Source organism: Aspergillus lentulus (assembly GCF_001445615.1).
Source record: "Aspergillus lentulus DNA, contig: Alt17, strain: IFM 54703, whole genome shotgun sequence".
Taxonomy (NCBI): Eukaryota; Fungi; Ascomycota; class Eurotiomycetes; order Eurotiales; family Aspergillaceae; genus Aspergillus; species Aspergillus lentulus.
Window position 1 is genome coordinate 1,382,806 of NW_028322112.1, and position 21,323 is coordinate 1,404,128.

The 21,323-nt window shown below is 50.2% G+C and overlaps 7 protein-coding genes across 7 annotated transcripts; 3 read left to right on the forward strand and 4 right to left on the reverse strand.

Moving 5' to 3' along the window:
• Nucleotides 1-676: 676 nt before the first annotated feature.
• On the forward strand, nucleotides 677-2,071 carry ALT_9463 (putative endo-beta-1,4-glucanase B; the record flags this gene model as incomplete). Its single annotated transcript, XM_033559443.2, has 5 exons — nucleotides 677-773; nucleotides 821-1,032; nucleotides 1,079-1,143; nucleotides 1,191-1,288; nucleotides 1,341-2,071. The coding sequence occupies 5 exons, from the start codon at nucleotides 677-679 to the stop codon at nucleotides 2,069-2,071; spliced, it is 1,203 nt and encodes a 400-aa protein (XP_033415334.2).
• An 818-nt stretch (nucleotides 2,072-2,889) lies between these two features.
• ALT_9464 (Zn(II)2Cys6 transcription factor domain-containing protein) lies at nucleotides 2,890-4,345 on the reverse strand (the record flags this gene model as incomplete). The annotated part of the gene is made up of 2 exons (XM_033559444.2): nucleotides 2,890-4,209; nucleotides 4,289-4,345. 2 exons carry the CDS (start codon nucleotides 4,343-4,345, stop codon nucleotides 2,890-2,892), a joined length of 1,377 nt encoding a protein of 458 aa, XP_033415335.2.
• A 2,784-nt stretch (nucleotides 4,346-7,129) lies between these two features.
• ALT_9465 (class I SAM-dependent methyltransferase) lies at nucleotides 7,130-8,717 on the forward strand (the record flags this gene model as incomplete). Its single annotated transcript, XM_033559445.2, has 11 exons — nucleotides 7,130-7,204; nucleotides 7,259-7,293; nucleotides 7,347-7,400; nucleotides 7,460-7,466; nucleotides 7,518-7,562; nucleotides 7,620-7,655; nucleotides 7,725-7,843; nucleotides 7,900-7,925; nucleotides 7,987-8,017; nucleotides 8,068-8,422; nucleotides 8,475-8,717. The coding sequence occupies 11 exons, from the start codon at nucleotides 7,130-7,132 to the stop codon at nucleotides 8,715-8,717; spliced, it is 1,026 nt and encodes a 341-aa protein (XP_033415336.1).
• A 2,797-nt stretch (nucleotides 8,718-11,514) lies between these two features.
• Nucleotides 11,515-12,375, reverse strand: ALT_9466 (uncharacterized protein; the record flags this gene model as incomplete). The annotated part of the gene is made up of 5 exons (XM_089600620.1): nucleotides 11,515-11,795; nucleotides 11,848-11,927; nucleotides 12,034-12,091; nucleotides 12,145-12,253; nucleotides 12,310-12,375. The coding sequence occupies 5 exons, from the start codon at nucleotides 12,373-12,375 to the stop codon at nucleotides 11,515-11,517; spliced, it is 594 nt and encodes a 197-aa protein (XP_089455117.1).
• Nucleotides 12,376-13,519: 1,144 nt separating this feature from the next.
• ALT_9467 (uncharacterized protein) lies at nucleotides 13,520-15,333 on the forward strand (the record flags this gene model as incomplete). The annotated part of the gene is made up of 3 exons (XM_089600621.1): nucleotides 13,520-13,835; nucleotides 13,891-14,232; nucleotides 15,029-15,333. 3 exons carry the CDS (start codon nucleotides 13,520-13,522, stop codon nucleotides 15,331-15,333), a joined length of 963 nt encoding a protein of 320 aa, XP_089455118.1.
• Nucleotides 15,334-15,456: 123 nt separating this feature from the next.
• Nucleotides 15,457-16,843, reverse strand: ALT_9468 (putative histidine acid phosphatase; the record flags this gene model as incomplete). Its single annotated transcript, XM_033559449.2, has 2 exons — nucleotides 15,457-16,179; nucleotides 16,229-16,843. The coding sequence occupies 2 exons, from the start codon at nucleotides 16,841-16,843 to the stop codon at nucleotides 15,457-15,459; spliced, it is 1,338 nt and encodes a 445-aa protein (XP_033415340.2).
• A 640-nt stretch (nucleotides 16,844-17,483) lies between these two features.
• On the reverse strand, nucleotides 17,484-18,379 carry ALT_9469 (uncharacterized protein; the record flags this gene model as incomplete). The annotated part of the gene is made up of 2 exons (XM_033559450.2): nucleotides 17,484-18,001; nucleotides 18,067-18,379. 2 exons carry the CDS (start codon nucleotides 18,377-18,379, stop codon nucleotides 17,484-17,486), a joined length of 831 nt encoding a protein of 276 aa, XP_033415341.2.
• Nucleotides 18,380-21,323: the final 2,944 nt, after the last annotated feature.

Here is a 21,323-nt window from a genome sequence, read left to right on the forward strand (position 1 = left end):
GTGTAGTTTATTAGTACAATAATGTGGCATAGGGTGGTGAATACAGGGTGGATTGCTTCTTGACCTCCGTGTCCAACGCCAGAGGGAATGAGAGGATGTGGACTACAATATTTACCCCTGCAAGTGAAAGGATTATCGATTGGATTAACTCAAGTCCTCCGAGCTAAGTCGATTTAAACCTGAGACAAAATTGCTTGACCCTGCCGGCAATCGGCTCCAGAATTAATAACGCGTGGTTATTTCCCCGCACAGATGTGATAGTCCCATGCCTCTAAGAGTGATAATGCGGAGTATTGTGCTGAGGACTTATGTGAAACATTGTATGAACTAATATGTGAATAAATCTCTCGCTCTTCATTCCCAGAAGCCTCATTTCCAGAAGAATCACGGGCTGTGGGGCCGTCTTTGAGGAATATCTTTCCGACTGCCGTTCTCTCTATCAATCTGTTGTGGCTGCAATCACAATGAGACGAAATTACATTTTAAGAATTCTTGAGCCCGGAGAATTATAGACAGGTAGCATCTGCTTGATATGTCTCCGTGCCGAAACGGGACAGGCATACCTGCTGGAATCGACATTTTCCCTTCTGTCCAGGTGTTCCAATGGTTCCATATAAATGAATGCCTCTCAGTCCAAACTCAACTCCTAAACAGATTCTCAACGTCAAGTTCCACAATGAGGTTCATACAGTTCTTCACCGCTGTCAGCACAGCCAGCCTTGCTCTTGCTGCACCCTCCAAGTCCAAGACCAAGAGAACGTCGGCCTTCCAATGTCAGAGTCCCGGTCCGCGCAAGCAGCTCATTCACTGACTTCTACAGGGTTTGGCTCCAATGAATCCGGAGCAGAGTTTGGAAGTGACAACATCCCTGGCGTGCTGGGCACAGATTACATCTGGCCCAACACGACCGCCATTAGCATCTTGAGGGATGCAGGGATGAACATCTTCCGCGTGCCCTTTGCCATGGAACGTCTCGTCCCCAACAACATGACTGGAAGCCCCGATGCAACGTACATGGCTGATCTGGTTTCGGTATGTCCATGCTTTCGAGTGGCATGATCAATTACTGACGAGTCAGACCATCAACTACATCACATCCACCGGCGCCCACGCCATCGTCGACCCGCATAACTTTGGCCGATAGTAAGTCTCCACCTGCCCTGAAACCAAGAACCAACTAAGAGAACCAGCTACGGCAACATCATCACCTCAACCACCGACTTTGCCGCCTTCTGGACAACCGTCGCCACGCAATTCAAGGACAATGATCTCGTCATCTTCGACACCAGTAACCCCTGCCCAACCCTTCCCCTTTCAAGAGCCGGCTAACACCCACACAGATAACGAATTCAACACCGAAGACCAAACTACCGTCCTAGACCTCAACCAAGCAGCCATCAACGCCATCCGCGCCGCGGGCGCCACATCGCAGTACATCTTCGTAGAAGGCAACTCCTGGTCCGGCGCCTGGACCTGGGAATCCGTTAATGACAACCTGAAGACACTCACCGACCCCATCGCTGATCCAGACAAACTCATCTACGAAATGCACCAGTACCTCGACACTGATGGCTCGGGGACATCATCCACATGCGTCTCCGCGACAATCGGACAGGAACGCATCGAGTCCGCGACGGCCTGGCTGGTCGCTAACGCCAAGAAAGCGTTTCTGGGTGAGTTCGCGGCAGGTGCGAATAGTGTTTGTGTTAGTGCGGTGACTGGCATGCTGGATTATATGGAGGCGAATGCGGATGTTTGGCTTGGGGCGGAGTGGTGGGCTGCTGGGCCTTGGTGGGGCGATTATATCTATAGTATGGAGCCGATGACGGGGCCGGCGTATGAGTATTATTTGGAGGTTTTGGAGCCGTATTTTCCTGGGGGGAGTTATACGGCGACGTCGACTGCTACGGCGACAGCTACGAGTACAACCACGACAGCGGTAACAGGGACGTCCACTGCTGTTGCGCAGCATTGGGGACAATGTGGTGGTCAGGGCTGGACGGGGCCGACGACTTGTGTGTCGCCGTATACGTGCCAGGTGCAGAATGCTTATTATTCGCAGTGTCTGTAGGTAATTGCGATACGCTTCCGAAGTGTAGATAGCAGGTTGGCAGCCGAAAATGGGCTGTCTTGAACCCACTCCACTCTGTGCTTACATGGATCCAGTTTAAGAATGGCTAGCTATCCTAGCGTAAGCATCTGCAATCCCTCCTCTCATCCAGTCCAGGCGACATCGAACAATTCTTCCTTATCATTGTTGCGAGTCTAGAATACTTTAAACGTATCCCAATTGGTCATGATTCCACCCAGACGTGGAATACCCTCTATTATAAATCGATGCACACCTTGTCAACATATTGAATGGTTGCAACAACGGCTCTTTACACCATACTTCAGATTGTTGGTAAGGCCTTGTTTGCATTTGCTCCATTGGAGATCGTTCCCCTCCATCGCTGCGCCCCAAGTGCTCGGTGAAATGAAGCATGGCTGTTCAGATAACCTTCCAATATGTCTCAGGTTACAGGCAGCAATCTTGCCATAATGCCGATAGATTGGATCTGCCAAGACGATGACGAATGCACTGGTCAGACTATCCCGGGCATCAGGACTAGAATGCATCTCCAGGAGTGGTGACTTCAAAAGGGTGTTGTGAGCCCTCCGATGGTTCGCAATCGGACTGAACCAAAGTCAAGAATCCTAAGATTGATCTTCGTCAGCGTGATGCAGCACAGTCCGATAGATCAATATCACGCGTACCACTGAGTCTGCCTGCATCTTGAGTCGACCCGGCGTTAGGGCAGCGTTTCAGCCACGCTCGGTATTCTGGCTTTCTATACACTTAGCCTTCCTATGGAGCTGACGGCCTCAACACTAATGTGCAGGAGGCTGTCATGTCCTGATTGCTAGCATACCCATCGACAGTGCAAGCTGGTCCAGTCGATCAGGGGAGTCATCTTCATGTGCGTCGTAGGCAATCAGTTGCGTGTCCCGCGACTCGGGCGAAGCCATGCTTCCTGCTGGTAGTTTCCATATAGTACTCGAACAATGCGGCTTTGTATCCAAGGACGAACGGTTTTTATCTGCTTCGATCAGAACCAACAGCTGGTTGAGTACTGCAATGGCAGATCGCGTGCCTCGGGACGTGAATTCGGCTACTTTTCTGCCAAACTCGGTAGGAATGGGGCTTTCGGCATCTTCCTCGCACTTGATTGTCTTCTTATCATACTTGACGATCAATGGCTCCATTTCGCCTTGGAACTCGACAAGTCTATCCCGACAACGGGTGACCTGGGCAACCAGCGACTCTCGCTGTATCTCCGACTTCACCCCCGTCTGTGAAACAAAGTCGCGCGTCTGCACAAAAAGCCCCGGACAGAGTACAATCTCGTTGAAAGCGAGCTCCACGATCTCGCTCAGCGGACAGCTTTTCCCCGCGCTACGTTCGAATGCGATCGTGTCGTGGACCATGGCTCGCCACTCAGGTTCCTCCAGAAAGCACGGCTCCTGGGCGACGAGCGCATCTGCGACCAGAAACGAGCGGTACGCCACCAGTAGTGTGCGGCCGAATCCATCGCGGTGCGCCTCGGGACCCCGAAGTCGGAATAGTCTGCCAATTCCCCGGGAATGAGTGAGCCAGGATTTCTCGCCGAGCCCGTCGAGCATTTCGTATATCCCAAGGTGGATGGCAGCCATGAGGGTCAAACTTGAGGTGGCGGTGCGGGGGTTGCGGAGGGAGGAGATCAAGTGTTGCAGACCGCGGCCGTAGAGGTGCCGGCTGGCGAGGATCTTCTCCTGATCATTATGCGCGCGAGCGAGGTGCCATACGCTCAGACTGCGGAGGCTCCAGATCAGGGCCTGCGACGAGGTGTCCAGGTGATGTCGAACAAAGTCTAGCCAGTTGAGCTGGACTCTGTTCCGCCATGCGGAGAACAGGCCCGGAAAGGAGACCATGACGAAGTACTGGAATACTTCCTTCATCTGGGTGTCTGTTGCTGCGGATGCCAGGCCGGGTGCTAATTTCGCATCCATGCTCGCCCGAGGAATGAGTGCATGAACAGCTGATGGCGCAGCGACATGTTGACTGTCTTTCTGCTTCCCATTTTTAAGAGATGCCGGAGTCTGGTGGTAGAATTTCACTCGGCGCTGATAACCTGGACACTTGACGTTTCTGTCGCGACAACGACGACATTCCGGTCGGCCCTCATCACACTATAGGGTTTGAGCATTAGATATTATGCCATTATTTATTGCGGATGCCCAGTGCATGCAGCTAAGGTAGGGAACCCACCTTGATTCGCCGCTGGATGCAGGTGCGACAGCCAGTGCTGCGTGGTACCCCAACCATCTGTTATGACTCCTAGGGCGGTATCAAATTATATATGCATCAGCGAAAGAGCCTCTATGAACTGACTCCAGATTGCGGGGTGCGGAGCGATTCCGTGATGGTGAACGTTGTCAGATTGAGAAGGCCACAGGGGGAGAATACGAGGCACTAAGCTTCTCCGTCCCGTGTCTGCCTCGGCGACGAAACGAATAGAGGGACAGATGAGGTCTAGATGCCAAGCATCATACCCCACTCTAAGGACAATCAATAATAAACAATCGGTGGCGGTGCACAGTACCCCTACCTCTATATGGAGTACATGCCAGGAGATATTTTCCGGACTCTTCCCGTTTTGAGGGGAGGAGAGCGCATGAACACAGCCAAGATTGCAGCACGTGTATGAGCGTAGGTAAGCAGATAATAATATGTAGGTTCGTGGATCCGGATGACTCAGTCCCTGTCGGTGAGGTGCATGCAGAGGTCGAGCGTGTTCCTTGTCCGGAGTTTGTCGATATGAAGCCCACTCGTACTATTGATATTCGATGAGCTTCTTGAGATGATTGAGGAGGGTACCCAGAGGAGAGGGGATGAATACCTGTTTGGTATACAGTACCTTTGCCGCACCGATTAGAGGGGAAACGCCATGGGGCACTCCCCCTCCCTAACTGGGCCAAAGGCAACCAGACTCTTCCATTCATGCCATGGCGCATCAACAGCATCTACCGCGGATTCCGTAGATAGGTAAGGATTTTCGTCCTTCCTCCATTGCCCGTTGTCGTGCAAGTTCGGAGCCCTCCGCAATCCTGACAGAAAACCCTGCACCTAACGCGACAAAAGTACGGAGTACAAACGCAAGAAAGTTTTGATTTGAGAGAGACGAGCGAATTGTGGGATAGATTTACTGCACGTATCCTAAAAGACACATAGGATGTGCCAATTACACATGGTCTGATACTCCACAAACGGCGCACACGGGAACATCCGGCGTTCCCGTCCTTTTTGTTGCTCAACTCGTCCTTGATAGACTGTGGTGGTCGGTCAGGCTCGGTCCCACTTGCCTTGGCCATGGGTTCAGTCAAAATCAATCAAATAGACGGTGTTAATGGTGCAGACGGCCTTGGATATTCGAGTGGACTCCGCAAACAGGACTTTAGAAAGAAGATGAGACGCCGGTGTGGGCTGATGGATGAACTCTAGGCAACCGGGCTGATCCACCACAACCAAAGCGGATCAGACCAGTTTCATTTTCAAATCATATGAACCCTAAATCGTAGCAAGTCGACTATTGATATCGAGTGCATATATGAAGAGCCGAGCGAAATCAGTGGAACGTATGACGTGGCAACACATGGGCCCCCGCCCGTGAGATGACAGAAAGATCTGGTGGAGTGTAGACATTCAGTCTGAGCTGAGTGGTATCTATGTATTTGGTGGAGAGAAGGATTGGAGCTAGACACGGAATTATATTCCGATATTAGCTAACGTCAAAATGACCAGGTCGAATTACAGGTAGAAGATGTGAGCATTATTGGTACCTTATTAATTTCTCTGCCTCCATAGTTGATGCACTTCATCTATTTTTCTTGTAAATATCCACAGTGCGGCCGGGTATCGCTGGCCCGGTATTGTCTGCCACGTGATTTTATTTACAAAACTATTACAATACAAGACGAAATGTTTCAGGTCTAAAGCAGCCATGGCGGGTGAATCCTGTTATGTTTGTGTATAAGTGTTACACTGTACTTTACACTGTACTGAAGGTAAGATACATAACGACAAGGCATCCTTCATAGTACTGCCCATCTGATGGTCGATAATGGCCAGCCTTTTGATAAACTTCACGATATCACCGTGATCAATGATATCAATGGCCAGTCTAGAGGGATATACTTTCAATCCAAGCCGAGTTACTCGACCGTGACACAAGTCAAAAGACATCCATGTACTATCCACTCAGTCCGTACCCATCCGTACCCACATTAGTACCACCAGTCAGAAAGCACAGTGATTCTTCAGGACGGGCGTTGTAAACGACCGCGTGTGTGAGTGGCTCTCCATGACCTTAACCTTCCCCATCCAGACCTACATCCGACGCCCCGCGGGTGCAGTTGAACGCTTGTGGACCGCTCTAGCGGAGTCTAACAGCCGCTACCCTTGAACAAACACTGTATCTCTCCTAAAATGGATAATGACACCCTCGATCGACCTTAGGGCCTTGTAACCTTGTCGTCCTAGTCAGGTTAGGAAGTCGGTCGGCGATTCGGGATCTATCCCACATATGCACAAAGTACAATGCATGATTTCGGTTCTTTCTAGGGGCGCTGAAAATTGAGCATTCATCTATAGAAAATAATTAAGACAAAAGGACGGAAAACATAGCAGTGCATGATAATGCTTCTTGCCGTATTGGAAAAGTCTAGACTCTCGTCAAACCGAGTGGCAGATAATCTGTATGGTGGACGCTAATGAAGGCTGCACGAGTGGCCGACATTCAGGTACTTAAAAGGATCGAGCAATGCACGGCAGTTTGACTAGTCACATTCTTCCTTGACAATCATTATTATTCTTCTTCTTCTCGATCTTCTCTGCGAACTGCACTAAATAACGCTACGTCTTTTTCAAGTGTTTTTCCCGAGTTTATCTTAACCAACATTTGTTCTTTTCTGGTTCTTCCCCATACCGACCAGGAAATCTTATTTTTTGCCCTTTGACTTTTCCGTTCTTTGTTCTCTTCCATCCCTCCGATCTTCCTCCACTCTACCACCATCTCCATCGTCAATCACATCACCATCACCACCCGCCATCATGGCCAGTCCACCACCACAATTGAATACACAACCACAACCACAACAGCAGAGCCCAAGTGTCATCGAGCCTGATGTTGGTTGCCTCATCTCAAGATCTACCTCTGCTTTGGGATTAACGGATGAGTAGGACTTTGGCGATGCCGACTCCGCCTACAATGGCTCGTTAGTCGCCTCTCTGTCGCAATCTCCGGTACCCCGACTAACATCACTACCAGTCTCGGCGACGCCAGCTACACTACCAGTATCACATCAAGTGCCATGAACTACACGTACGCATTGCTTCTCTTCCTCTGTTTTTACCTTGCAGCAACTAATCTAGCCGAAACAGCTACGAGGTACCACCTCTGCTGTGTTTGTCGCAGGCAATATAACTAAACCCGCATTAGAACGGTCGCAGATATCATTCTTTCCACGAGGGTGAATATGTGCTGGTATATCCCCCTTCTATGATTGCGACGGTTCATAATGCGCGAACGCTGACCGCTTAGCCCAATGACGAGCAAGAACAAGACCGCCTGGACCTGGTTAGTGCCAACTCGACTCTGCCCCTTGACCGGGGTCCGTCCTTAGCTAATCGGTCGTCTCTCCACTAGAGCCACCACATCTATCGCATCATCCTCAAAGGTGAATTGCACGCCGCGCCGATCAAAAACCCCCGACGAGTGTTGGATATCGGAACTGGTACTGGAATATGGGCGATTGATTTTGCGGAGTAAGAAACTCTTGGAACATTTGCGACGAGAACAATCCACTAATGTGGTGCGACAGCGAGCACCCCGAGTCAGAGGTCATTGGTATGTTTTGGATTGTGGGAGCGGAGGTTGCAAGATGACTAACAGAGTGGCTGCTATCAAGGAAACGATCTCAGTCCCATCCAACCCTCATGGTACACCTTCCTTTGACCTCTCTGGTCGGACAGTCCATTAACTTCCCCAGGATCCCTCCCAATTGCCGCTTCGAGGTCGACGACTTCGAATTACCTTGGTCCTACAGCCAACCGTTCGATTACATTCACGGCCGGGAACTCGAAGGAGCCATCCGCGACCATGACAATCTTTTCAGACAAGCATACGAGAACCTGCGACCCGGTGGCTGGCTAGAAATGGCCTCCATGGACGTCAACTCGTATTCCGACGACGGCACCCATCTCAAGGCCGTTAACATGATTGAGGGGATCAAGAACATGCATGCAGCATCGAAGAAGCACGGAAAAGACTTTACAACGGCGGGAACGTGGAAAGAGAAGATGGAGAAGGCAGGTTTCATTAACGTCCGCGAGGACATCTACAAGGTACGACTATGTCATACGTTCCTAGTCAGAGCCATACTGACGGTCCCTGCAGCTCCCCCAGAGCCCCTGGCCCAAGGACCCGAAGCTCAAGGAGCTCGGTCGCTACCACCAAGTCAACATGTTCGAAGCCGTCGGCCCCTACTGCTTCGCCCTGTTTACAAGGTATCTTGGCTGGTCGCGTCCTGAGATCGAGGTCCTCGTCGCGGGTATGCGCAAGGAACTACGCGATTACCAGACCTACCATCTCTACACCAAGGTCCATATGGTTTACGGCCAGCGGCCCGAGACGGATTGATGCGATACGGGCATGATATATACCTTCAGTTGAGCGATGCTTGATGACCCTTTACTCTTGGATTACTTTTGATCGTCTGTGCTATTGAGCATGTTAAATCTGATTCCCACATTTTTGTTCATAGCTATGACAGCGTATTACTAAATAATTGAAACGACTTCATTTACGACTAGCTTATTGCCTTTACTGCATTGATCTTTGATAACAGGGTTCCGGAGTGTTTTAAGGCCTTTCCGTCACAATGGAGACGGCTCCAGTATCCATCCACCAATTGACGATGCTGACGATACATCTATCGTCGTCGTCGCTAGATCGCGGGATAATTCGTCTTCCCAAGATCATGCCCATAAGTATGATGCAGCTTCATTGAAAGAAGTCAGATTATATTGCACTGTCAACTGGCAGATACTGAACTGCTGCCCTAGCGAAGGTGCCTCCATTCCCAAATGCACCCAACAATTACTGCTTCTTGGCCGCGGATAGACAATTCATATTGTCACTAGGTACCTCCTCGGACAACCAGCCCACGACTGATCCGAAAGGTAGCACCTATGCCAGCTTATTAGATTCTTTGGTTTTCGAGATCTTGCGAACGATGGCATTGGATATTGCTTGCGCAGAGAGTGGCGGTTTATTCCTGTACTGGGGAGACTTCGACATGATATTCCAAAACTGAGTGATCCGCTTCCACCTTCCGTGAAGAACTTGTAGAATCCGCGCTTCTAAGCTCTCGAGTAGAAGAAGGTGATGAAGAATGAGTGAGGAGGGTCGAGGTCTCGCATTCGGGTACAGATATCCCTTTGCATTTCTAAACTTGCTGCGTTGGGGGTCTTGTCACTGAGCTCCTACACGTGGTTAGATATTCGAGAAGCTAAAGAGGACGTAACATACTTGTTTTTGAACTTAGACGCTCATGTTCTTGGTCACTTACAACAGCCCACCGATACTCCGGGGTGATCTTGTAATAAGTGATGTAGTGGCCAAAAGCTGCCGATTTTCGCGAAACGCGCAACACTCAGAGCTTCGGATGTTGGTAGCCATTGTGAGGTCCCTGGTGGTTCGGCCCTGGGTGTCGATTGAAGAAAAGCTTCCAGCCCTTCACATTCTGTGTACAATGCCTACTACTGATGACTGGTGTTCTGGGTCCCTTCGAGAGAGGGTAGCTCAATACCCATATAACAAAGCAACTGTGCTCAGGCCTCTTCGAGAGTCTCCGCATCTTTGCCTCGATCACAGTTAGGTTACGGTTACGTGATGGCAAAGTTGGGACCTCCAAACGCCGCTGTATCATGGATAGCAGTCGCTGTGGATGGTTGATCTGCTTCGCGCGCTCTTTGGGCTTTTCAGGGCTGAGTGCTGGTGTCAGGGTACTCATGAGCGGAAACACGACGACGAACGGTCCCCGCGCCGTTCGCGCAGGACTTGCAAGATTCGGTATATTCAACTCCGCGGCGATAGAGTAAAATCGCGTTCTGGTGAGCCTCAGATGTAACGTCCTTGACAACGTCGGCGTCGTTACGGGATACCCACTCCAGGTCGCGCTCGGTTATCGAGAAGCTTTACCAAACTCTGTTTTGGATTTTATCCAGAGCGAATGGTACTTTCCGCTGCGCGGAAGCCACCGCACCTTCACGATTGGGAAGCGTGATGGCCATTGGGAGAACGGGACGATCGAGGTTGTAACGAGCTACTTGCAAAAGACGAAAACGAGAAGGCAAAGGAAGGGACCGCAATAGTCCAGTTATTTGCACGAGAAGTAACCGAGCCAGGGGATTAGTCAAAGTCATTTCTACGTCATGTACTCTTCAATTGAGAACTTGTAATCTCTTCTCGGCTCATGGAATCGTGTGCTTTCCGGGTTCGCATTCAGTACCCCTTGTTCTTCAGCTGCATTCTTGGCTTTCTTTAGTCGATGGATTTCATCTGACATGATGAGAAGGAGGCGGCATTCGTCCGTTTCATTGTCTGCTCTGTGGCATGACAAGGTGCATAGTAAGGCCAAATGGTCTCGCGCCGCAAAGGATTGTTCGGTTGGATGGTATGCACTGGGTAACCCATCAAACTGGCCCCGATTGTACCATGCTTAGTCTGCGTTGTGCAGAAGGGACGACATTGCTGTAGCCCTGAAGAGATGCCAGGAAGGACATCTGGTAAAACAAGGGAAGACGGTGTTTTTGGCGCTCTCGTGCTGTGGAATCTAGGACGCCCTCCGGTCCCAATGTCCCGACATCATTTCCAATTCGATATCCAATCTTGAGAAGGGGTTCAGTGCTCGCATGTATCTGTGCAGAGATTCCTTGGCGCTTCTCAGGTCTCTTCATAATTCCCCTTAATGTCCCCTTGCAATGTGGGACGATATATTGAGTTCTCACCCGCCTGGTTGTGTTGGCAAGCCCCGTTCGACTTTGTCCTCTCTCCTGTGGACAACCCCATTCCTCTGGTTGATACGATAGTTGAGCACGGCAGTTACACAGTTCTCATAGTCTTGGTCTCTGACCGCCGGATACTCGTCATGGAATGTCATCAACGTATCATACTTGGATGCCAGCGTAAATCAGCAGTGGCACCACCGCACACGGGCACCCGACGTTTGCAGTTCCTTGAAATATGTCAAAGTAAATGAAAACATACAGTCCAAGGCAGCGGAAGGAAGTCCAGAATGAACTATATGTCTCGTTGTGCCGCTGGCGTTTGAGCAGCTTGTCGCTCCCATGGTTCAATCTTATTGCCAATCAAATAACCAATTTCGAGCAAAAGCCTCGGGTAGCCCGCTCGCTGTCGCATTTGCATAATAGTTTCACCTTGCGCGATGCAGGCGAGACTTCCATTCGACTGTCCCGGGGAACGTCTTCAATTCTGGGACCCCGCCCTGGTCTTCGGGGGCTGGATTCCGTAGAAGAACTCGAACTCGCTTAGGGAAGAGAGAGATTACCTCCTGTGATAGCTCGACTTGATCATATTGTTGAAGAGCCCTGAATAAGGCAGCGGACTCGGGGATATCACCTGCTTCACTTGCAATGGAGAAGAAGGTTTCAACGATATTGGAAACCCGAATGCAAAACCTCTCCATATTCCCCGCTATATGTGTGGTCAGTATGAGTATAATCCTAATTGATCAAGGCATTCTTACCTGCGATATGGTCATCGACATCCATGTGCTCGGATGCTACCGACAGGTTGTCGTCATCATCTTCTGTGTCTTCGTCGTCGCTGTCGAGTAGCGCTTAGACGTCCCTGCCTTTCTATGAGGCCGGATGCGACCGCCAAGTTGGGAGCATCATCCAGCCCCTGGACCTGGGCGTCCCGAGCTACATACCGCCGGAAGAGCTCGAATATGCTGGCCTGCTCATCTACGAAGCCTGGTGTTCGACAACCTGTATACGTTAGAATCTGTTTAGTAATATCGGATCTATTGCCTTGGACTTACTCTCTCTTCGTGAGTGAGCTCCTCCACCGGGGTCCGGCGGGGCTCCCGACCAGTTCAAGCTGCCTGGACTCCGGCGGAGAGGTAGCCCCCGTCTCTGGAAATAAGGACTCTATACGGTGTCGAAGCTAGAGGCCCTGTAACTGCTGAGCTTTCGCTCTCGTCGACTGCGTGGTTGATGTCCTGATCCCGCCTAAGAAAGGGGCATGACATGGAGAGGAAAGTTGCAATCATATGTTATAGACAGACAGAGGAAACAGGCCGGTGAGTTTAGTTTTCTGGATGAAAGGTTTCCATGACTGATTGGGGACGATATGGAAGATGGAGAGAGAGGGCGATTGTAGGGGTCTATATAGCATAGATGATGGTGAATATCCACCTCAGCAGCATGATTCTGAGACATTTATCAGTCAATAGTCTTAGTTATCTGCTTGCCGTTGCCAGTGAATGAATTTATCTTGATGGACAAGGCAGACAGGTGAATGATCATCTCGAACTGGGCTATTTTAAAACTTGTTCTCTTCGTCCTTATGTGTAGACACAAAGCCTTTCCTGTGTCTCAGGTGTCAGCTATTAAATTCATGCTCAAACCATTACACTACTTTATCCATATGCTGTCTGATCCTCTCCCCGGCATGAAGAAGCAGATGTAGTGCTACTGTCTACTCCACTGCCTTTCATCTAATGCATTCTCTTTTTCATCTGAGACACCGGCCTCCGCGGATAGCCCTCAACAGGTCCTTATGCTGACGAGAATTTCGAGTATAACCCGGTCCTTTCCTAGTTCGTGGATGCCTATTTTAATCTCATCCTGAACCCGTTGTCGCTGTCCCAGAAGTACCTCCAGTCTACGAATCCATATCGGCCATGATTACAAAGGAGTCCACGCTATTTTGTTTTGATGCTTATTAGCATCAGAATGGCGTGTTTTGAAATATGTGCTGTCATATTCTCCGCGCTTGTCCTCATCACGCAGAGTTTCGTATGCTTCGCTGAGCTGATGCCATCATATCAATGATTGTGTAGAAGCTCTTCGAGGTAGCCTTTGTTTCCATCCGTCAGAGACATCCGCTTATAGCCATTGTGATGGTAGCGAGGTTGGCGGACGGCGGAATTTCGAGGACTGCATAGTAGTCCCGACGAGCTGTAGTGCGTGACATGGAGACAACAATCAATACCAAAGGAAGGTGGTATCAAGAGCTGTCTGGAAATTTGAAAGACTCGCAGTTGAGGAAACAAAGGAACAAGCTACTTGGGTCGCGTATCACAAAGACAGTAAATCAAGCGCTCAGCATGACGTGTATGTTAAGATGAAAAACTACAACTCGCGACCTACACCACCATCCAGCATCATAAATTCGAGATCGACTTAGCCAAAATGAATGCGATTAAGTTATTCATATTGGATATATGTCTTTACATCAACAAATGGGCGCTAAGGACCAGCACTGGTCGAGAACGAGATGAACTGATCCAAGTATGGCTCCGAGACATCTCATCATGCGATCCTGAAGCGACAGAGCCCGCTCTAGGTGTCTACCCCTGGTATGCCTCAGACTCCGAGTCGTACACCCCCGACATCTTCCAGGGGAACTTTCGACTGAGGCCCCAACGATGCTGGGATTATTACGGGGATCTAGACAATGTGGAGCCTCGACTTCCCCCGGAACCATACCCTCTAGACCCAAAGCTTTGTTCGTTGTCTGATCCATTTGCTTAGAGGCACAAGGATGACTTATGCCGTATTAGCTTCAGCGCTGGAGAAATTAGACAACAGCAGGCGACTACAGCGCAACCCACGGAAATTCGTTCGGGAAAGATGCCGTACTATCCTGTTGCCCTACCTGGAAGCTGCAGTGGAGCGATTTGAGAAGGCTCGAACTGTTGCTGGGAAATATGAGCTTCATTGGTGCACGGCAAAAGTAAAGGACATGTACCACAATTTTGCAATGGAAACGCGGCGGTTAATTGCATGGTCTGATCATACCATCACCTTCACCGACCCGCAGGGGCAGCGAAGAGATCTGCTCGCTATCGTTGTGGCAAAGGAAAGATGGGGCGATGCCTACAATCCTCTGTTGGCTTATATCGGTAAGCTTATTAGTGATGGCCTCTTGCCGCAGACAGCAGGCAGAGAAGAGGAAATGTTGACCTTGGAAATAGGAATAGTTCATAGGAATCTGAAGGACAGAGGCGAAAAGAACAGTGCGGTATATGGGATTGCCACCGATGGTTACACTTTCCAGATTGTGAAGATTGGCAACAAGTCAAAGGTAAGGTCTTGGGGAGCAATCCGGAAGTTAGAAGCTAATTGTGTGTTCAGCTGTTTAAATCTTGCTTATATTCATTGGACGAAGGTTGGGGGTTCTTCCTTAAATATCTCGACAACGTTTTGGCAGAGGTACCTGGACAATGCGAGGAATGATCCATTTACCAAGAAGAGTGGGCTGATGATTGCTGCAACTGATTTACTACTGATTGGCTTCATCTGATAGTCTCGTTTGAAGATGAAATGCAAACTAGCTATTTGGATCTGAAGATTTCCTATGGCTGAGAGGACGACTGGCTGGCTTCCATACTACTCAGCAATAAACCCATATGTAGCTCAAGACCTATAACCGAGCTATTCCTAATCTGGAACTGACAGACATCAATCAGGCCTAGCGCCATGTATAATTCCCCGCATATACCACGTTCCCTTGCATGTTTGTTGCTGCCTTAACTGTCACAATCCCTGTCAAATATCCATCACAATGAACATGAACACAAAACTAAAGCCCACTCTAACACATCTACTCCTAACTGTAATCTGTCTCTTCACCCTCACATGCAGTAAGCCCTCATCCACCCCCAATCCTCAATACACCCAACTAACCACTACAAACAGCCCTCTACCTCTACGCCCGGCACGAATCATCCACCCACAGCACCACCGCCTACTGCGCAGACTGCATGCACTACGCCATGAGCGTGGACGCCAAGATCCGGCAGGCGGAGGAGGGCGGCGCGGAGAACGTCCGCAACAATAAGCAGCTCTTCCGGTATGCGGTTGATGTGAGTTGTCGGGGTGGGTTGTTTGTCGATAAGCGGTGCTTGGACTTTCGGAGGGGGTTCCTGGGGGATGCGGAGCGGTACATGGTTGCGGTGGGGGAGCCGTATAAGGCTTGTAGGGGGGTTGGAGCTTGTAGATAGTTAGCATATTGGCGAATCAATGAGTTTACTGCTTTTAATTTCTTGCACATGAATCTTCTGCATACGGCGAGTATTAAGAGTATGGTATCTTGAATTGCGGACAAGAGAGTAGACTGCACCACGCTACTGATAAATCGACAGCACATCAGTCGAATTGTCATAATCCACACCACAGGCCTTCCCAAAATCCCCATACCTCTCCCCCCTTTGCTGCACGAACCGCCCAAACACCTCATCGGAGCAACTCTCCCCGGGCCCATCGCGACACCCCACAAGCGGCTGCGGACCCTCATTCACCAGCACGCGGTAGTACACCCCGTCGTCATACCCGTAGGAATCACACGCCATCTTCTCAATCGCAATGTTCGTCAAAAACGGTAAGATCTGGCTACTCTTCCACACGCGGCCGTAGTTGATCGTGTTTGTAGGCATGGTGACGTTGACGTCGTCCGCGCCCGTGTAGGCGCTGTTATTGAATAGGCCCAGCGCGGTGAGCACGGTGGGCGGGAGCTCGCGGTGGGTGAACGAGACGTAGAGGTCTTGTGCCGCCGAGTCGTCCGCGAGAATGGTTCTCGTTGCGTTGAGCCAGGGGAAGCCGATAGTGGGAGATAAGTCGCGGCCGTAGCCTGTGTTGTGGAAGTACATGAGGTCGTTCCCGTACTCGAAGGCGAGCCATTCGGTTGGGGTGAAGAGGTCGAGGGAGCAGAACGGGGAGGAGCCGCGGATGACGGTCTCGTAGCCGCAGAGCTCGAACATGGCGACGATGTCGTCGGCGGTGAAGTTGAAGGAGGGGGCTTGGGCGTGGAGGCGCGCGATGATGGGTTTGGTGTAGTGGGAGACGAATTCCTAGTGTTGTTAGCTGGTGTTTTGGGTGGAGGTGAAGGGACATACGTACGCTGGACTGCTTGGAGCCGTAGCTGGAGCTATATGCTGGACAGCTTTGGTACGGGGTTAAGGAGTTGGCGGCGGCGTGCTTGTATTCCCCGACCTGGGTGAGATTGATTTGAGTCGTTTCATTGCCGGTGTATCCAAGGATAAACCCCTGTGCGGTCTTGACTGTTCTCTCGGCTGTTGACGTCCATACATTCTTTGGTGTTTGGAAGTCTGGATACTTGTCGTGGATGTTGATGCCGAACATCATCGATTCCTGTAGACCGACTCGGGTGATTTTCTCGAGATGGGCGTCGGTGATAGGCGCCTTCCAATTGCTGAGGAACGAGAGGCTTCCTGCTTTGGACCAATCCTGAGTGGTATTCTGTAGCTTCTGGATGAATGGCTCGAGGTAGCTCTCATAGTCAAAATCGTTGGCGTAGATGGCAGCATGACGGACAAGATAAGCTGCGCGGGTGACATTGCAGCCCTGTGGTACCGAGGGGTCGAGTTGAGGGTCATTTGGTGTAAAGTAGGGGGAAATTCCGGCCAGATGGTGGAGGGGATTGAAGTTATTCGTGTTGGTGTCTGCCAGAGCGACAGACCCTAAGGCTAGGAGAAGTGTAGAAAGCCGATGCATGTTGAGATATATAACACGGCTTATCTTAAGTACACCGCGACTTTCACCGAATTTACTCAATGAATACCTCAAGCTCAAGTACTAGATAAATCAGGAGAGTTAATTTATAGATTTGTTTTGGATTGTTTATCCATCGATGTCACCGGTGCAGATCGCAATCCAGTTTAAGCGTGGATGACCAAGTAACGGGCCGTGATGATGACGCAGTGGATGGAGACTCATCGCATCATCTCCCAACTAAAATCAACCATTAATCTGTTACATATCCACAACTCCAGTCTCTATTTTGACAGATGCTTATTTCACCAACCAAATCCAGGCTATCCAGCAAATGAGCTTATGATTAACTCCGGCCCTACGACAGATCTCCCAAAATAGCTCCAACGCCAGTCGCTGGTTTCCCTGCAAAACCTACGCATACTCAAGGCAACAACACTTGGCCTCCATGAGAGCTCGAGATTACGCAGCTGTCGAAAGCAGGTAGTCGTTTCACAAGATGGCCCATTAATCTGGTGGGAATTGCGACCGGGGCTGGTGTGACAGAAATCAGGCCACCGCTTCCTCTATTGACCTGCGTACGGCGAGTTCACTGGCGTTGGCCTACCTAATCCATATAAATAGCGCCCTGTGTGAGGGACAATCATTTTCGTGCCTCGCGTCCATCCACCTCATGGATGACTTCTTGATTGGACTGCAACTCAGAGACAATCCGCTGAGCACCACTCGACGGATTCGAATACCCGGATTGAGCATATGTCATATTGGCAGGACTGTATCCCGCATATCCGCCAGTCTGCTGCAGTTTCTTCTGATACATCCGTCGCTGGAACCAGAGCGCAAAGAGCGTGGCAACCAGACAGGCACCCAGTCCAGCGCCGACCCCCGCCCCGACCGCGGTCGTCTTCGAGCTTGAACCCGCGCAGACTTCCGTACCGCTGCCGGCAGCAGCCGTTGTGGTGACCGTCGTTGTAGCTATCGCCCCGGTCCCGGTGGCTGTTGATGTTGATGTCGACGATGCTGATGTGCTCGTGTATCCGTAGATCGTGCCGATGGTGACTGTCCCAGCGTTATCGCAGCAGTCTGTCCCGTTGATGCTACAGCACCACTGGTCAACACCCTTGGCCGGGCAAGGGAGAAGTTGGATTCCGCCCGACGTAGCTATACGCAAACCAATACATTAAAAATCGAACTTTAACCAATAGAAATATGTCTATCGCACTTACAGCCAGAGCAAATCTTCTGACACTGGCTGCTCTTCCCGGTGGGATCGGTACACGCATTCTGATATATCAACCCGGCGAAGCCCTGCATCTGTGCCAGACACAGTCCACTTGTTAAACAAATGTCGTTGGCCATGCTCTTGGGCTTGTTATTCGCGCAGCAGGGGCTATTATCTTGATCCGGGAAGCATGGCTGGAAACTGCCGTCTGCTTTGCTACCGTCGGAGTAATAGCATTGTGCTGCGATCGTGGAATGCGTCCATTGTGTTAGCAGAAGCACCACGGCGAATGATGCCGATGACGATGAGAAGAGCATCTTGACGAGTGAGGTCCCAGTTCAGGGGTCATGTCAGCATGAGAAAAATTTCTCAGCCTTACGTGCGGACGGAGGGCGTCGTGGGAATTTATCCAGCCATGATTCATAAACGGGTCTCTGGCACGTGGGTCACGTAGGGGGCATAAATCCAACATCTTGGCTAGGAATCATTGGATGAGAGACCTGCTAGTGTCGAATTGCAGAAATGAGCTGCTAGGATGAGGGACCATGGGGCTGACAGTAGGAAGGCTGGGCATGGGTTCGGTCTTTGAGAATGGGCCACCTGGCCGTGGGCTCTGTATCTGCGGCTTACGGACACGTCAGATGCGCCAATCAACAGTTCGGTTTGCAGGTTGAATATTCCAAATGCGTTGAGAGAGGAGTACAGACTCTCAACTAGAGCATTGAACAGCAGCTGACAAATCAAAACCAACACACACAGACGAACTGGTTCGACATGATGCTGATCATACTGGAACAAGTGCACGCTTGGGCCCTAACATGACTGGTGTCGAGCTAAGTGGGCAGTGCAAAGCCAAGAACAAGCCTAAATTGTGGTCTATTACAAGTCAACCAATCAACAATGGACTTATCGACCCTTGTTTGGGGGCCGAATTGTCCATCGAATCTTCAGCTGTGGATGGCGCCGCTTATCTCACTTTCCACGCCTCCGTTCATCAATTCGTCTGTGAGCTATGGCAAACCAACAAAGGAATACAGCACAGATCATCTTCATTAGCTATCTCCCAACAATAATTACGGGGTACATTCTCAGTGCAATCAAACGTTCCTCAGTGGCAAAGACATCCGAGAGCTGTGACTAGAGGCCTGAAGTTCTTCCGGCTGGATCTTTGCAGATCAGAGGGTCCACTCTGGTTTGATTTAGATTATGCAACAAATCGGGTAAATCTTCTTCTTTTCGGAGACTGTCCGCATCGTCAGTTCAGCAAATTTCCTGACGAATCCTTAATCTCATGCTCTTCCTGTCCATCAACAGACTTAGGAGCCGCGTCTTCTACTGACATTGTCCAGGTATATGCGTCGTGTATGATGGTTCAAGATAAGCAGCAGAGACCAGTAAGTGTGCTTTTCTGTGAGAGAGGGAGTTCGAGGCATAGCCTAACCGCCCCATACGTCGTTTGCTTGAATGGTCCTTGTTTGACAGGAAACTGTCTGGACAGACCAGGAAGAGCAATGGCATAAATGCCTATGCTCTTGACGACCTAGTCGACAGATAATGCATCGCATCGTAAATAGAAGAAAGCGTATGATTTTGCTTCTGTTAACTGCTTTGGTTGAGGGGCCTTGACCGGATGACCGAGCAGATCGATCGGAACCCCTCAACGTATCCGCCATACTTGAGATTCAACGGTTGTTTCGACCACACATCGAAACGACCATCTCCAGTGGTGGTACTAACTTTTCCTACTTCGTCAGCAGTGCTTCAGGATAGAAAAGACAACCGGATTTACCATGTTATGCCCGAACCGAGGATAAAGAGCGACTTTATGTCCCACGCAGCCGCCCTCTTTAACTCAAAAAAACACTCTCATAGTGACATATCCGTCATGGTCATTAAGCACAAATCAAGCGGTGTTGCCCTCTGAGAATGAAGTCATCAATGTAAATTCGGAGAAAGTGTTTCATAGACTGGAATATCAGGTCCACCTGTCTCTGGACATGGGGAACAGAGTTGATGAAGCCCATTGGGCAGACATGGGAGTACCCTTGATGTCTATGTGCAATTACTCTGGCAAATCACTTGTAGTCTGGACGAATGGGCCATTGATAAACCATTTCGGTGGCATCTATGATTGAGATGTACGGACATCCGTCCAGTTTTGCAATGATCTCTACCTGGGAAGGAACAGGATATATGTCTGGTATTATGGAAGTGTTGATCCTTTGAAAATTAATGACAGCTCTGCTCTTGGTTTTACCAGGCTGGATATCACAATCGAGAACAAACGTGGATGATGGCGGAACCAGCGGTTTATCAAATTTGGGGAGCTCAGGAGTTGGCTGTGGTGGTATTGCGGGATCAGGATCCAAGGCGTACATCAGTGCGCCTGATGGCGTTATAATGGTGGAAAACCCCATTCTGCCTACCTGGTGTAGGCAATCAAAGACTCATCAATTACTTTCCTGTGATGTGATGCAATGAATGCGTGACTAAAATGGTGGCGACCGAAAGTGATGCGTATAGACATGCAAAAGAAACCGTCATTCTTCATCAGAGATGGGTGGTCTGTCGTTCAGCTGGTCGCTGACGTAGTCTCCTATGTCCTCCAGTCCGTCGTAAAAATGCCATGCGCCAAGGTCCTCGATAACGTTGCGTTGGATGAGGTGCCCCCATATGTGGATAGATCAACTGCCTTTGGAGGATCTCCTGCCACACCCTTCCGATGAAATCAGCATGATTCTCAGTGGTCCCAAGATCTGCTGATCGCCAGTTGGTTTGCTGCTTGCCAGTCAACGATAGCTCGGGTTTGGCGATCGATGGGTTGGTGGAGCTGGTCATCGATGGAAGCGACACGGCCCTTCACTTTATGACTCTCAGTGGTCCCGACGGTCTCCATGGTCTCATTAACTCCGATCGGGGGTTCGGGTCCAGGTTTGATTGCTTGCGCTTGTTGAATGTGCTGGGAGTTTTGGTATATTAGCGATAGGGAACAGTCGACGTGGTTCAGACGCAATGACTAGGCTTCCGTTGCTCCGATCAAGCTCGGGTATTTGGACGTAAGTGTCCTTGAGGATTTCTACCTGTGCCTCTGAATGTGCAAGGTCAGATCCTAAGTCCACTCGCTCAGTTGGGTTGGACATCTGCTGCTGTAGAAGGTTGGTGAGGCATCGATAGTTTTACCGCCAGTGATTCCCGCCCTGCGATGGCCATATTGCGCTTGCTAAACTTGTCCTGACAAACATGATCGCGTGGTTCGTATGG